Source organism: Cavia porcellus, unplaced genomic scaffold, assembly GCF_034190915.1.
Source record: "Cavia porcellus strain 051 isolate PalLab524CR breed Dunkin Hartley unplaced genomic scaffold, mCavPor4.1 scaffold_1, whole genome shotgun sequence".
NCBI lineage: Eukaryota > Metazoa > Chordata > Mammalia > Rodentia > Caviidae > Cavia > Cavia porcellus.
This window is the reverse complement of record NW_026947484.1, coordinates 197,683,173-197,700,134: the sequence shown is the minus strand read 5'-3', so window position 1 is coordinate 197,700,134 and position 16,962 is coordinate 197,683,173. Positions and strand designations below refer to the sequence as shown.

Sequence of the window (16,962 nt, the reverse complement as noted above, 5' to 3'; positions counted from 1 at the left end):
TTTGACACTCCAGATGCCAACTGTAAGATAAGTGTAGCTCAGCCAGAAAGAAATGTTTCTGTTGCTTTTGAGACCCAGAGAGTTATCACTGTAACGACATCTCTGCTCAATCTCCCAACAATGATGGATGCTTCCTCTATGTTGTAGGATAATAACCTCATTTAGTTGCTATTTCTGTAAGAGTAAATTCTGCCTAGCAACCAATGACAAAGACATGTGTATCCAACCATAGGCTGTTATGTTATCTGCTTTTTGTACTTCCTTTTGGAAACATATATAGATGATTGAAAAACTTCAATTACTGCTGATGACTTGGAAATGAGGTTTCTGTCAGCCCGCTAGTGTGATAAAGTTGCTTTCTAAAGTCCCTCTGGTGCTATGTCTCCATTTGGTCTGGTCCTGAATTCCGCATCAGCACCATCTCTGTTCAGTACAGTTTTCAAAACATTAACCAGAGCAATCAGGCAAGAGAAAGAAATAAAAGAGATATGCATAGGAAAAGAAGTCAAATTATCATTATTTGTAGATGACATGATCTTCTACGTTGAAGACCCAAAATATTTCACCAGCAGACTTGTAGAACTGATAAATTCAACAAAGCAGCAGAATACAAAATCAACACATAAAAATCAATTACAGTCTAGTGTGGTGGCAAATTTCTGTAATCCCACGACTCTGGAAGCTGAGGTAGAAAGATCACTGTGAGTTCCAGGCCAGGCTGTGCTACCTAGTGAGTTCAAGGCCAGCCTGAACTACATAGGAATACTGTCTCAAAAAACTAACAAAACAAAACAAAAACCAATTACATTCGTGTACACCAATAATGAACTCGCCACGAAAGAAACTAGGAAAACAATACCATTAACAATAGCTTTATTAAATAATGTTACCACGCATGGTGGCACACACTTGTAAACCCAGCATTCGGGAGGTTGAGGCAGGATGACTGTCGCAAGTTCGAGGCCAGTTTGGGATAACACTGTGAGTTTGGGCCAGCCTGAATTACAGAGCAAGACGTCTCACCAAAAAAAAAAAAAAAAGAAAGAAGGAAAGAAAGAAAAAAGAAAAAAGAGTGCTGGGGATGGGGATGTACTTATTTTGAATGTTTTTAGAAACTTGGAAGGAAGTAAATGAAACTTACTGTTTAAAGTTGGGACTACTGTAGTTAAATGTTGATTGCTAGGCTAACAAAACAGACACGTTGTTGAAGTATTTTGTTCCAAAATAGGACCCGTAGCATCTCCTCCTCAAAAAGTTTCTTCTGATTGGGCAGCGTGCATCCGCCATGACGCAGGGCGCCACCTCATTGGTCCGCGCAATCGGGAATCCGGTAGTTTTTCTCTTCAGCGTTCAGGGCGCCGCCTCACTTGTCTTCCTGTAATTGAGCGGTCCCTTCCTTCCAGTGCCCCGCGCTGCTAGTCCATAGGGATCCAGCTAGGCCGAGTAACTGCTTTGGAATTAGCCAGTAAGACGCGGCGGGCACGGCGTACCGGTGAAGGGTGGTTGGTGAGCCTGGGTAAAACTGCTTATCTTCGGGCCTTTTTTACCCTGACGGTTTCGCGACTTTCTCCCACTCTCCCTTGCTGGCCCCTACACGTCTAGTGCTTCCCCCGATCCTCCTAAGAATGAGCGCCCCTCCGCAGCCCTTCCGGGGGCGCCGCCTCTGCAAGCTGCCCTCGCCCGGCCCCGCCTCCCGCGCACCCCTTTGTCGGCCCCGCCCTCCGGCGCTCCCCCTTGGTTCCTCCTGCTGCTGCGCGCGCCTCCCCGGGCCCCTGAGCGCGCCTCACCCAGGTCTCTGTCTGACTCCTTTCTCTCCTTCTCTCATCCCTTTCACCTCCGTGTTGCAAAAATTTGGTTCTGCCTTGCCCTGACTCCTACACCTTTCTTCCCATTAGTTTTGCCTCCTTTACATCGCGCATTAGTTAGAAAGTGATGTTAACTAGGGTCTCTCATTAAACATTTTGTTTGTCCTTGTTTTAACCAGTCGGAATTGATAGTGTTTCAAAGACTATCCAAGTCCTCTGTGAAACAAATGGGATTGATTGACATAGGCTTAGGTATCCTTTCTTGATGCGGGCCAGGCTGGGGTGGTGGTGGTGGTTGTGGTGGTGGGGATCACCGGCTTAGCCTATTGATCCAGGCAGCCGCTATCTGGATTTAGCTGATGATGTGGAGGCGTTGTGCAGGGGATTGATTGGAGGTCCCTGTTTTTAAGAGCTCCTGCTGGGTGGGACATATAATAGGCCCTGTGATAAGTCTTTCATGAAGGAATTACAGTGTTGTAAGGCATAGTAGAGAAGGTATTAGAGGATTTTTCTTCAATTTTTTTTGCTTGCAATCCCTGCTGGATCCTTGAACCTATAAGGGGCCAAACTGTGCTTTGTCCCCGGAATGATTTTGTTTCTGGTATAGAAAGTGATGCTAACTAGAGTTTCTCATTAAACATTTTGTTTGTCCTTGTTTTAACCAGTCGGAATTGATAGTGTTTCAAAGACTATCCAAGTCCTCTGTGAAACAAATGGGATTGATTGACATAGGCTTAGGTATCCTTTTTTTTTTTTTTTTTTTTTTTTTTGTGGTGGCACTAGGGCTCAAACCTTTGTCATAGGTTAAACATTAGCCATGCGAGTGCTCTGCCACTGAGCTATACCCCTCAGATCCAGCATCAAACTCACCATGTCCCTTTTCAAGATTTTCCAGTGAATTCTTACCCAATTTTTCAATTACCTTGTAATTTTAGTAGGAAAACTAATTATAAACATAGATAAAATTCCCAATCAGTGAAACAGACTCCTTCAAACCAATGTGCTAGTACAATGTGCATTAATTCAGAAGACAGTAACTCACCCATCAGGCTCCTATCTGAGGTCTGTTACCAGGTCCACCATTTGCTGGAAGACTTGGCAAAGAAACTTCCTTTATCTGACCTCTGGTTTTACTTTCTATGTAAAGAACATGATAAACTTTCATGGTAGGGATTTGTTGAAATTCTTACAAAAATCACTTTTGGGTTCCTGTTGTAGGAATGGCAACACATGTGACCTGTGTGTTTTAGATTCCTATCTCAATTCCTTGCTCAAATCAGCAAAAAGCCTCATGTGTTGCCATCCCCCAGGTATCATGACAACCTTGGATGACAAGTTGCTGGGGGAGAAACTCCAGTACTACTACAGTAGCAGTGAGGATGAGGACAGTGATCATGAAGACAAAGACAGAGGCAGAAGTGCTCCAGCCAGCAGTTCCATACCTGCAGAGGCTGAGCTGGCAGGCGAAGGCATCTCAATTAATACAGGTACTGGAAAGCTCTGAGTTTTTGGGAGTAGGCTTTAAAAATGTGTATTAAGTGTGTTTCAATTAGAAGTTTCCTAGCCAAGCGTGGTGGCTCACACCTGTAATTCCAGCACTTGGGAGGAGTTTCAGACCAGCCTGGGCTACAAAGTGAGCTCAAGGCCAGCCTGAACTGCATAGCGAGACCCCGTCTCAAAAAAGACAAAAAAAAAAAAAAAAAAAGTTTCTGATTTCTCTAACTTTACCCCCACTTTCTGAGATAACCTGGGGTTGTCATTTGTATATGCTTCTTTTTTATTATACAAAGCAGATAAATATGCACGACAGCATGGCAGTGAACAGATGGGCCTGGGTTTGAATCCTGCATCTCAAATTTAATAGTTATTTGATATCTCACAAACAGTAGTATGAGTATATTGGTAGTATGAATTTCTAGAAATGGCACATTTTGCTTTTTTTTTTGTGGAGCTAGGGATTGAATCCAGGGTCTGCCCCTGTTAGGTAAACACTGTATCACTGAGCTACATCTCCTGCCCCACTTACATATTTTAATATTGTCTATCCTATCAGTGGAGGTTGCACTGATTTATATTTAATCAGCAGTGTAATATTTCAATATACACTTTACTTCCTACTGTGTTATTTAGACATTCTGATTTTTTTCCAGCCTAATGGATACCAAATAGTCTCTCTCTCTCTCTCTCTCTCTCCCCCTCTTTCCTCTCTCTCTCTTTTTTTTAAAGAGATGGGGTCTCTTTATGTTGTCCAAGCTGGCCTTAAACTTCGGAGCTTAAGTAGTCCTCCTGCCTCAGCTTTCCAAGTGGCGGGGACTATATGTATGTGCCATTGTGCCCACTTTGTCTTTTTTTTAATGGAAAAAAAGAAAAATTTCGTAACAAGGTGATAGAACAATAATAGTTGATACATTGCATATTATTATCTTGAAAGTAGTTACTCTGAGTACAAGCTATGGGCGTAAAAATTTCTCTAAGACCCCTAATATATTTGCAATATCTTTCAGGGTAGGAAACAGAGAACTGCCTCATTCTTTCTAAGTTTTACTGTATTTCTCTTTGATTGGTGAATCATAAGTAACTCATTTTCTAATATTGGACACTAGGTTAACCCTTTACTTATTGCAGAATGTGCTGTAGTGCACCTTACCATGTATAGACTACTCTGCCTAGTGGCACAGGATTGGCAGAGGACTCTGTTAACTGTTGCACAGGTAGAGCAAGCTTTAGACACATAAGAGCTCCTACCTTTACATGAAGTGGTTCGTAATTCTTTGCTGATTCTTGGTCACATGCATGATCACCCCACATAGGTCCAAAAGGTGTGATAAATGACTGGCGCCGCTTCAAGCAGTTGGAGACAGAACAGAGGGAAGAGCAGTGCCGGGAGATGGAAAGACTGATCAAGAAGTTGTCTATGACCTGCAGGTCTCATCTGGATGAAGAGGAGGAGCAACAGAAACAAAAGGACCTCCAGGAGAAGATTAGTGGGAAGGTAATTAGTAGCAGTCAGGCTTTTCTCAGAAGTCACTCTGGCTGCTAGAACTGGACTTGGTGATTCAAGAGGTACAGGTTGTTGGATTTGGCTTCCAGTAAACTGCAATGTACAAGAAAGCAGAGAGCCGTTTCATAAATCAGACACATCCAGGTTAGAATCTCAGCTCTGCCACTAGTGACTGGGAAAATCTCTTCCTGAGTCTGTTCTTTCATTTACTAGAGGTCACTGTGTTGCAACCTTAGGGCTATGTGAATCAAATGCCTGTCGTACTGACTGGCCCCGAGAAATTGCTCAGTGAATGTTAGCTTTTTGTCTTTTATTTGATGCCTGTTTTATTCTAGAAATAGCCCTCTGAGGATGGTTAGGGTTATCCTATTCTACAGAGGATGAAAGCAGTGTTTAGAAAAAGTTATTCAGAGTAATTCAAGTCAATGGTGTAGGCACCAAGATTCTAACTCACATTTCTTATGTACGTTTTATGATGTTCTTTCATCTGAAGTCTGTTCATGAGGTTTTATTTCAAACACTCTGGAAGATATTTGGAACCAGTTCCCTGACTTTCCCCTACTTTCTGAGAATTAAAAGCACTCTTCTGGCCTTCTGGACATGGAAGAACGTCTAGAAATGCTATAGATTGGTTAGGTATGGCCTAAAGCTAGAATACCAGTCAAGATCAGGGAGTGGATAAGACCAGTAAGCCAGGAGTCATTCATCTTTAGTAGGGGAATGATTTTAGCATATGAAACTAAAGCAGGAAGCTGGATATGGTGTCGTATGCCTGTGGTCCCAGCATTTGGTAGACCAAGGCAGGAGGATCACTGTGAATTCGAGGCCAGCCTGGGCTATATGGTGAGTTCAAGCCAGCCTGGACTACATAGTAAGACCCTATATTAAAAAAAGCAAAAACAAAACAAAACAAATCAAAACACAGAAACCAAAGCAAAATAACAGGTAACAGGTAACAGGTTAGAAAAAGACATCTGCTAGACTAAGATAAAGACAACTGTGCAAGGGGAATAAGACTGTTAATAAGTAGAACCGAACGCGGAATGGTTATGACAGTAACAACATCTGTTCAAATCTAGTGTGATCACCAGCTTACCACCCTCTAATGTGTACAAGATTAGGTGGAGTGAGGGTTTATTATAGGAGCAGGGATACCTTTGTGTACCAGGCAGGAGAAGGAAAACTTTGTCAGTTATGGGCAGTTTACTTACAGCATTTTTGCTTATACTGAGGCAGAGACCAGAATAGAGTATGGGGGAATGATTAAGCAAAATATAACATTTATAATTTTATGAAACTACTTGAAATAATAAATACCTATACATTATTATTAGTATTAACTAAAAAGCAAAATGTAGCTTCATTGGTACACTTATAACTGCTGCTATGAAAGTACAACTACCAGTGTGTAACAGGTAATAAAAAAAAAAATCAGTTTTTAGCATGTAGAAGACCCATGAATGCACTGTATGCAGAGTGTTCTTTTTGATGGGATTTTGAGTGTTCTTTTTGATGTTCTTTAATATCCTGTTGTCTTTTTTTTCTTTGTTTTTAGATACTAGGCATTAAACCCTGGGCCTTTCCACTGAGCTATCCTCCCCCTTCCCCTTTTTTAATCTTGAGCGCTTGTTTGGAGGTTCTGGCAGGGAGGGAAGCTATTCCTGCACCCTTGACCAAGGAACTGGTTCTCCTCTTTCAGGAGTGATTGTCTTTTTTTGACTGAGCCTGCAGCTTTGGGAGGGACTCATAGGGGGCAGTGAGGGAGGAACGGGATACTTGCAGCCAGATTGGCTGAGTCAACCCTGGCAGTCAGTGGGGTGACATATGTCATATTCTTTTTCTTTAATCTTGAGGCATGATCTCACTAAGGCTTTTGCATTATCCAATCTGCACCTGCTTCAGCCTCCAGAGTGCTGGGATTATTGGCTTGTGCCACCAGGCCTGGCTTCTTGTCTTTTCAACAACAACAAAACAGTGAATAAAATAATACACTGTCAAGGCAAAAAGGAATAGTTCAAAGAAGTGATATCTAATGATACCTATTTGGGTTGAAGATAATACAGTTTTGCAGTTAAAAGTTGTTTTTTTTCCTCACTTTGGAATACAGTTTTCTTTTTACCTCATACAGTGAACATGTGCAAAACCTATGTTCAACCATCCTTTTCCTCATTACACATCATAGGAAAAGCTATAAATTTAAACCAGGAATTGTATGTAAAAATACATAAAATAGTATCATAATATCAAAAAAACTGGAAAAAATCACAGATACCCATCAACTTTCCAAAAGATGAATTCTTATTCATGCAGTAAATACTGTATGCATCAATGAAAATGAACAAACTGTAGTTAAACAGCAATGTGAATGAATCCCATCAATGATACTGAATAATGAAAGTCAGAAAAATGCAGTAACTGTGATGTCTTTCATATAAAGTTCACGTTAGTCAAAACTAAACAAAAGACTGTTTAGGGGAAAATAGATGGTGCAAGTATGAGTAGAAACCAGATTGTCAGACAGAACCAAGGTCTTGTTTTGCTTTGAAGAGAGAGAAATACTTGATTGTAAAGGGGCACAGGCAACTTCTAAAGTACAGGCAATATTTTGTATTAACCTTAATAGAGATTGCATCAGTGTTCATTTAATTATAATTAATATTCAGTTAATTATAATTCATTAAAATATATAAATAAAAAAGCCTGGATTTTAAAAATCTACTTGGAGTCTGGTCTTACATTTACTACCTGTGTGAACTTGTGCAAATAATGTAAAGTCTTAGAACCTCATTTATGAAATAGGGGTTATTAAACTCATTTTCTGATGGGGTTATCATAAGATTCCAGAGAATCAGGAATGGTCGAGCATGCTCATAGCTCTATCTCCCTGAAGACCAAGGCAGGAGAATTACTTGAGTTCATGGGGCATTCTGGGCAATACAGTGAAACTAGCTCTTTCACTTTCTCTCTTATTTATTTATTTATTTATTTATTTACTTGGTCCAGTACCAGGGATTGAATCCTGGCCCTTGTTTGAACTAGGTAAATGCTTTGCCACCGAACTAGATTCCCCTTCTCTGACCTCATCTCTTAAAAAAAAGAAAAAGAGTATGCATAAAGAATTTAGCGTATGCCTAATGTATTATAGGCACGAGGTGCGTATTGCCTCTGTCATGAATGTTCACTGTTTCTTTATCCTTCCATGCTGATCCTCTTGCAGATGACTCTAAAGGACTTTACCATGATGAATGAGGACCAGGATGATGAGGAGTTTCTGCAGCAGTACCGGAAGCAGAGGATGGAAGAGATGCGGCAGCAGTTACACAAGGGACCTCAATTCAAGCAAGTTTTTGAAATCCCTAGTGGAGAAGGGTTTTTGGACATGATTGATAAAGAGCAGAAGAGCACCCTCATCATGGTCCATATTTATGAGGATGGCATTCCAGGAACCGAAGCCATGCATGGCTGCATGATCTGCCTTGCTGCAGAGTACCCGGCTGTCAAATTCTGTAGGGTAAAGAGCTCGGTTATCGGGGCCAGCAGTCGGTTTACACGGAATGCTCTTCCTGCTCTGCTCATCTACAAGGGAGGTGAATTGGTTGGCAATTTTGTTCGTGTCACTGACCAGCTGGGGGAAGATTTCTTTGCTGTGGACCTTGAAGCTTTTCTGCAGGAATTTGGATTACTCCCAGAAAAGGAAGTCTTGGTGCTGACGTCTGTGCGTAACTCTGCCACCTGTCACAGTGAGGACAGCGATCTGGAAATAGATTGAACTGATGGTCTTGTCGAACAGCTTTCTCACTGTTTGGTCTGGAAGACACATGTCTATGTTTATTTTTGTTCCTTCTTGTGTCTCTGGCTTTTCAGCTTTTTTTGTAGTCTCTTTATTATCTGGAAAGTAAAGACATTCTTAGATTAAATCAGAATACTGAATCACCTTTTGGCTAGCAATAAAGTAACCCAAAATTATATAAACAGGAAGACAGGCTTTTGAACTGTTTACTTAAGATTCTCTAGCATGACATCTCTGTTATTGTTTCCAGTCAGTATTTACATGGCATCCTTAAAACATTGTCCTGGAAATTGTCTTCTGGTGATCTCAGAGGTCTCTGCCAGGTCTGAGAATAGAATCTTCTTTTCCCTGGGTTATTTGCAGTGGAAATCATGCATTTCCCTAATCAAATGATTATAATTTATATCTACTTATAATCAGAGTCATAGCTCTATAACGCAGTTAAATGTTTTCTTCAGACCCGCTTCTACCCCCAGGATCTTCTTTGAAAGTTCCAGATGGAGCCAGGATTGTAGTTCAGTGATAGAGTGCTGGCCTAGTATGTGTGACACTGCATTTGGTCCCTGGTATTGCCAAAAGAAAAAGTTCCAGAGATGTGCCTGCCCTATCAGGAGGGTGAGCTCTGCTGCTGGGGTTAGTGGCTTCTCTAGCAGTGTGAAGCCTGGAATGAGAGGAAGAGTTTATGCCGGCTGCTGTTATGTTACTCTGCGTGGCCAGTGTTTTATTGACCCAAACACTGGGTCTGGGCTGCAGTTGAAAAGCTTGTTAAAGGAGGATCTTTTGGGGGCTGGGAGTTTAGCTCAGTGGCGTAAGCGCCTGCCTTGCAAGCAGGCAGACGTGAGTTCAATCCCCAGTACCAATAAAAAGGAAAAAAAGACCAAAAAAAAAAAAAAAAAAAAAAACGTAAAAAAAAAAAAAGGAGGATCTTTTAATAAGGTGCTGTTTCCAGTCTCTGTCTCTGTGTTATTTAACAAGGTAACTTAGTGTTCGATCTAGATTTATTTTTAAAGCATTTTTTTGGCATACTGCAAAAAGAAATCATATTTAGTAGAGCAAAACTGATCAAAACGTTGAAGCCAAAATAGAAAATTAGAATAATCTTTAATCCTATCACTTAGGGTAAAACACTATTAATGTTTTGATATGTTTCCAACCAAGGTGTTTTTTGCGTATGCACAGACATTTTGTTTGTTTTTAAGCAAACCATTGGGATCATTCTGAGCATACTGTTTTATAGTACGATCAGCCAACAATTTTCTTCATATTACTGTTTTCTTTCATAACTTTTAAACAGCAGTTGAGATTCCATTAACTATACTGTATATTCCATTAGATATACTGTAATTTGCTTGATGATTATCTTTTAGAAAGACAGCAAACATTTTATTACAAAAGTAATAGCCATTCATCGTAGAGCATGTAATAAAAATTGTTAAAGAGATTTAAAAAGCCATTTCACTAATCAAAACAAGTCGCTGTTTTGTAGTTTTTTTTTGTATTTATAATAATACTTGTCATTCAGGTTTTTTCCTTTAGTTTCTTACTTGCAGTGTACATCCTAGGATCAGGGAAAATACAGTCTGGAATTAAATTTTAGTTTTAAAATTCATAGTTTGGTTTTCTTAGCTGTCCAGGAATTAAATAACTGTATAAGAGTCTTGAAATGATGTGATATATTTAACCAGTAAGAAGAAAGTACATGGTTCTTCTAAGGAAGCTCATAGAAAATGGGAAGTATAGAAGGGCATTATTAGAAGCAGAGAATACTCTGATCAACATTGTAATTTTTTAGTATTTTTAATAGTTTGAGAGCTTAGCAAATTTAGTTCTGTGCTCTGCCTTATTGGATATTACAGTCATTACCTCAGTACTTACCAGATTTGTTCAGGGACTTGTGATGAGTACTGACACTGATGAGTTCCGAAATGAATTTTTCCCATAAAAAACAGTGTAATTAGAAATAATTCATGAGTTCCCAAGACTTTCATGATTTTTTTTTTTTGTGTGTGTGTGCCGGGGCTTGAACTCATGACCTTGTGCTTGCCAGGCAGGTGCTTATGCCACTAAGCTAAATTCCCAGCCCTGGACTTTCATATTTTGTGAGGCTAATACAAGCTTTTTACGCTTACTGGTGTCGTTTTTAACTTTTTTGGGGCCCATTGGTAGCACTTAAAATGCAGAGGTGCAAGACAGTAATGATAAGTTTGTAGTGTTTTCTGCACTGTTCAAGAGTTACTGTGAGACTGATGCAAGTGTGGAGGACTGAAGCAATTTTTCTTGTTAAAATGTAACAGAGGAACCAAGTGTGGTGGTACACACCTGTAATCTCAGGTCTCAGGAGGCTGAGGCAGGAGGATTGTGATGAGTTTGAGGCCAGCCAGGACTATATAGTGAGACTGTCTCAAAACAACAACAAAACAATGTGACAGTACTGGGTTTGAAGCCCAGGAGTACCAAAGTATAGCTGTATGTGGTAAATACTTTGATATGTTATTAAAATTCTGAATACATAATTTTTAATGGCATCATGATGTTCCATCATTTGGATACACCATAATTTATTTAACCAGTCCTTTGTAGTGGATATTTAGATTTAGTGTTCTGCTGAAGCACTTAATATCTTCGTTTTTTTTGGGCCATGTTCTGAGTTGTTTTCATGGTAGAGTTGTCTAGAAGAGGGATCACTGGACAAATGGACAGGAACTTTTAAAACAGTTTTTACGAACCATCTTCTGTTCTTAGAGATGAAAATACATGCAGCCTTCACTGTCCTTTTAAGGGACAGAAATTTGAAAATAAAAAGAACAGACATATGGTGGGGATATCCTAGAATACATCTAACTCAGATGTTGAGGAAATGGTCCAGGCATTGGAGTCCAAACAGCCTGGTGCAGTCCTGCTTCTGTTAGTTGCTAGTGCTATAGCTTTTGGAGAGGCATGCGCCTTCCTAACGGTCAGCTTCATATTCAGAATAGGAGCAAAGCTAACCTGTGGGTGGAGTTACCCTGCCAGTGGTTCTCATGGGCAATGTCCTGGTGCATCAGTGTCACCAGGGAACTTGCTGGAGATGCAGATTCTCTGGCTGCATTGACGTACTGGGTCAGGGATGCTGATGTGGCCAGATGGTTAAGAGGCCTAAGTTGGGAGAAGAGACCAGGGAATTGTGACCACATCTGTCACAAAACAAGTGCTCGTTGGGCAAGGGCTGGGTCTTGGTGGGAGAGCACTTGCCTAGCATGTGCGAGACCCTATGTCTGATCCCCAGAACCATACAAAAAACCCAAAACCAAAACCAAGTGCTCCTTGTTGTGGGTCTCCTTTAGGGGTTAACAAGGGAACATTAACTTTAAAAAATGTTGATGAGGGGAAGAATTGAACAGGAATAGTGCCCAGATGGATTCTTCATCTTTGTGTGATTTGCCTTTTTAAGCTATGAAGTAAAGGAATAGAAATTAATAAAACTTGTCTTCACAAACTGCCCCATAGTTTTCCACATTTCACTTTCCTCTGAAAAGATAGTTCCATGAAGTGCTGGACTTTTTCCCCTTTTTGTGTTCAGCATGAAGTATAGTGCTCACAACTCTTTCTAGTTTTTGGTAAAAGATCATTAAACATTTAAAATGTTTAATTGACTCACCGGCATATATTTTCAAAGTAGGGAGTGGTAACTTTTCAAAGATTTGGGAACCAAAACTGTGGGGTTAGGGGGCATTTCAAGTTGTACAGCTAGGATGCGGGTCAGGATTTAAAATTATGCTGTGTGGTTTCAAAACTTCACAGTATTTCCATGAAGTCGGGTTTTTGGTGCAGTAATTCAATCAAGTGACAGTAAAATAGAAAAAAAATTTTCAAAAAGAAGTAGTAGATGAGGTTAGAGAATGAAAATAAGGAAGAGGAATTAAGAGAAGGAAAAGGAGGTAAGCTGGGTGGAGCCTTGAGCTGTTGGACATGCTGTCCATGGTCAGAATCTTCTGCCCTTACATACCACATAGCACTACTGAGAGGCATCATCTTCCCACCTTAACTTTAGGGTTCTTCCTCCCAAAGTCTTCTCTGTCTAGCTCCTTCCCACTCCGGACTGCTTGCGGCATCCCCCATGGGTGACAGCAGTAGGAGAACAGTGAACAGTTCACACCTTCTAGCTTCCCTTGGAAACCAGCTGTGTGCCTTCTGATAAGTTCTTTATTCCTGCGCCTCAGTTTCCCCGTGTATGAGAGGGGGGTCTGACTTAGATGACCCTGACAATCTTTCCAAGTCTTGTATTTTATTAAAATATTTCTTAAAAAAAGAAAAATCTTTTTATCTTGAAAACTTAAAAACCCACAGGAACAGTAAATAATTGCAATTCACTAAGGCATACCCTTTGCTTAGATTCAGTGATGGTTTTTTTTTTTTTTTTTTTTTTTTTTTTTTGCTGCAGTTGTGCTTTTGAGGAACCACTTGAAAGTAAGTTGTAGACATCTTGACTTTATCCCTAAATACTCCATGCCTCTCTTAAGAATAAGATCACTACCTCTCATAACATCATTATCACACCATTAATAATTCAGTGATACCCAAAATATAATATTCAATTTTCCCTGCTTGCTCCTCAGATTTCTTTAATGTGCTTAAAAATAAAACTAATCTCATATTAAGATTCATTTGCACTGCATTTTATGTGACTTCTCCCCACCCCTCTCAAACCTAGCACCTTATGTGTGCTAGGCATATTAGCTCATTTTAGTGTCTTCTAGGCTATGTAAGTTCTTGACCTCCATTCTGGTCTTTACATCAGTGACTGTTCATTATTATTTTTTATTTAGTTTTCAGCTGGTGTGACTGGGCTAGAACCTGGATGAAAGGGTGGGGCAAGTGGATTCTCAGCTACACATTTCTGCTGGTGTGTGTGTGTGTGTGTGTGTGTGTGTGTGTGTGTGTACTGTGTGTGTACTGTGTGTTGGGGATTGAATCCAGGAGTTCACACATGGATCAGTTGTCTTATAGAACACTTCCATTCTAGTTTCTCAGATTTTTTTCTCATTTTTGGCAATAATACAAGAGGAGGTTACTGTATTGGGTCAGGGGTTACTAAGTATAATTATATTTTTAAGGCAGTGAAAACTTGCTATGGTCTGAATATGGGGGGTTTTAAAGGACGGGTCTCCAGGGTGGCAGTATCGGGTGGTGCTGTGGACCTCTAAGAGATGGGACTTTGGGAAGTCTGTAGGTGATTAGGGGCTGTGGCTTTGTCTGACTGTTGTCTCTGACTTGTTTTCTGTTTCCTGGCTGGGATGTAAATATTTTACCTCACTATCATCCTCCCACCATGATGTGCTGCTCTCCTGGGAGGCTCAAAGTGATGGAAGCATTGGATCTTGGACTAGAACCTTCAGAACTGTGAGCCAAAAATCAAGCTTTTCTCTTTCTAACTTTATTACCTCAGTCATTTCATTACGATTCTTAAAGCAGACTAATACAATGCCAGCTCTGTGTGCTTTAGTGTGGATACAAATAGTAGCATGGGTGGTGTGACTCAGTCTAAGTTTGAAAGTCTTCACACCAGAGAACCAATGGTGTAACTCAGCCTGAGGCCAAAGGCCTGAGAACCTGGGGGTCCCTTGTGTAAGTCTAAAGGCCAGAAAGCCTGGAGTTTTGATGTGAAAAGGCAGGAGGAGAAGAGTTATAGCTCCCAAAGAATGAGAGTGAGCCCCTCTTCCAATTGTTTTTTTGAGACAGGGTCTCCCTATCTGTAGTCCAGGTTGGACTTGAACTTGCAGTGTACTTAGGCTGACGTCAAACTCAGATCTTCCTGCCTCAGCCTGCCAAGTGCTGGGATTACAGGTATAGCCCCTGAATCGCTAAGAATTTATTTTGACTGTGCGAATAACTGTAGATAAATGTCTTAGTCCTTCTGATCTCTAGTCTTCCAAATTGCGAGTAATCATGATGCCTATTTCATAATGTCTGAAAGTGTTCACTGAATCAAAGTTTTTAGAGCAATAAGCCATTTAGCAAATGTTCAATTCATGCCATCTGTTTCTTTTTTTCTCTCGATTATCCATTGTCTGTATAATCTTGGCTTTGTTCCATTTATTAAAGAAATCCTGGCTTTGTTCCATTATTTTCACATCCTGAATACCCCTTGACAGGTTGGGATAACTCTATTCTTCAAAACCCAGCTCAAATCTCCTATTTTCTTTGGATCCTTTATAGGTTTTTTCTGTCTTTCCCTAAAAAAGCAGCCATAGGCAGCCTATGAATGTGTATTGTTACAGGTGATAGCAACATTAGTTAAGGAAAGGGTTGAGGGTTCAAAGTGTACACCTGGGAAGTACTAGCTGTTCTTTTTCCCTCCTCTACAGGGTGTGTCTCATAGTGGCTGGGAGGAGAGGTCAATAAGTTAATACCAGTAAAAGCAGCATTTCATAGATATTTCTCAGCATTGTCAACATGCCATCATTTTGATTAATTTTTTTTGATGCTTGGGATCAAACTCAGGGCCTTGAACATACTAAACACTTGATCTATTACTGAGCTACACTCCACCCCCACTTTAATTTTATTTATTGAAACAAAGTCTTTTTAAGTGTGAGAGTCCCGGTGATTTGAACGACTCTGCCTCTCTGTCTTGTAGGAGGGCCCCCCACTTTTGAGCAAAGTTGAATTGTAAGTATCCATTTCACACAAGACTCTGGATTGCTGGGTGCAGGGTGAGTGCTTCCTCTTTGATCTTGGATCTGAGCTGGCATAAGTCAGTGTATGTTGCTTGGGTGGAGAGAATTCCAAGACAACACAAATAGGTATACATTCATCACAGTAGAGTAAAAGATCACCTATTGTATTTCTTTTCCACAGTGTTTCATCAGAAATGCACTACATTCGTCCTTTGAAACCAGGTAGCATCTCCAGCCTTATGGAAATATTGGTTATAATCTGAGATGCCCACAGGGTGGCAGTAGAAGAACAGGCATGAATGATTGAGACCCACATACCAGGGATTTGGGGCCTGAAAATAACACACAGCACTATGGATGAATAATTTCAGAGAATTTGTTTTTAGGAATGAGAACAAGAAAGTATTAAATCTACAGACTTCAGTAACAAAACAAAGTGTTATTTGATGAACACAACATACGTACACTTAACTTCCAGATGATTGTCAGATCAGGAGAGAAACGAGTGGACTGAGAAAAAGAAGAGGATGGTGGTAGGCTTCCCTAGGTCCAAGGCACAGTGAGGTCCACGGAGGCGGTGGGGAAAGGAGCTCCCCAGAAGTGCAGGTTTTGGCTCAAATCCCAGTTGCGTGCTTGATCCCCAGTGACTTCTTACCTTGAGACAGTAAGCGTGCTCAGAACATGCTGAGACTTACTATGTGCCAGGTAACTGTTTTAAATACTTTTTGTGTCATTTGTTACATATGTATTCATATGCTGAAGCCCTAACCTCAGTGAGATGTTATAAGGAAGCAATGCCTTTGAGAGATAATCAGGTTGAAAGGGTGGAGCCCCTACGAAGAGATTAGTAGCCCTAAAAGAGACACTAGAGCTTCCTTTTTCCTCCATATCAGAGGGTACAGCAAGAAGACTGAAAGCCAGGAAGTGATCCTCTCCAAGACCTGTATCTGCAGGCACCTGACCTTACACTTCTAGCTTCCTGGTTCGTGAGAAATAAATCTCTATAAATCTCTATAGCCACTCAAACTATGGTATTTTTGTTATAGTAGCCTGAGGTAAGATACTGGGCTTTTACTATTCTTGATTTCCATCCATCCAAGTGTGTGTGTGAGTATATATATGAATCATTAGCTCTACCACTATATAGCTTAGCACTTTGGGCAAGTTGCCTCACTGAGCTATACTGTTCTCACCTGTAAAATGAATACACCCCCTCATTTTTTATTGGTACATACTGGTTACACAGATGAATGGGTCTCATTTTGGCAGATTTGTACATACACATAACATACTGTAACCACCCTCCCATCGTCCCCTTTGCCTCACCCAAGCCCATAGTTTGCCACAGAGGCTTTCTATGAGGGAGAAATGATACAGGAACACAAAGCTGCCAGAATAAAATCTGGCCTGTGTTTAGTTAAGCCCTACCATGTCATCGTGGTTTCTGAGGTCTGTGGTTACTTGATTTCATAATGTATGTGGTGATCGTCTTGGCCATTGTTTCACCAACTGGTGGTGGTTCTGTGGTCCTTGGAGAGAAGACAGGATGAGATGGTGTGTTTGTGCATGTGAGGTCTGGCTCCTTGCCCAGTAGAGGTTGCACTGATTAGTTTTGTTGACCTCATCCTTTAAGCTAATGTTACCTTTGTCAATTTCTACTTTGCTTCCTGTAAGACAGGCGCTGAAAATTGTCTCAGTGTAGGCTTGGTA

General features: G+C 40.6%; 1 protein-coding gene across 3 annotated transcripts; it reads left to right on the top strand.

The window, feature by feature from the left end:
- Positions 1 to 1,075: 1,075 nt before the first annotated feature.
- Positions 1,076 to 11,116, top strand: Pdcl (phosducin like). 3 transcript variants are annotated; one of them, XM_005004040.4, is made up of 4 exons: positions 1,076 to 1,506; positions 3,116 to 3,292; positions 4,616 to 4,797; positions 8,024 to 11,116. In XM_005004040.4, exons 2-4 carry the CDS (start codon positions 3,121 to 3,123, stop codon positions 8,573 to 8,575), a joined length of 906 nt encoding a protein of 301 aa, XP_005004097.1. In that variant the 5' UTR covers positions 1,076 to 1,506; positions 3,116 to 3,120; the 3' UTR covers positions 8,576 to 11,116. The 3 variants fall into 3 exon arrangements, with proteins under 3 accessions (XP_005004097.1, XP_003470848.1, XP_005004096.1); XM_003470800.5 differs by having other exon boundaries at positions 1,076 to 1,516; XM_005004039.4 differs by having other exon boundaries at positions 1,079 to 1,465.
- The last annotated feature ends 5,846 nt before the right edge of the window (positions 11,117 to 16,962 follow it).

Excerpts from the sequence above, each read along its gene's own strand:
- Pdcl (XM_005004040.4), top strand. The coding sequence starts at position 3,121 with ATGACAACCTTGGATGACAAGTTGCTGGGGGAGAAACTCCAGTACTAC. Across the intron at positions 3,293-4,615 it reads AGGCATCTCAATTAATACAG|GTCCAAAAGGTGTGATAAAT; the intron begins GTACTGGAAAGC and ends CACCCCACATAG. Across the intron at positions 4,798-8,023 it reads AGGAGAAGATTAGTGGGAAG|ATGACTCTAAAGGACTTTAC; the intron begins GTAATTAGTAGC and ends ATCCTCTTGCAG.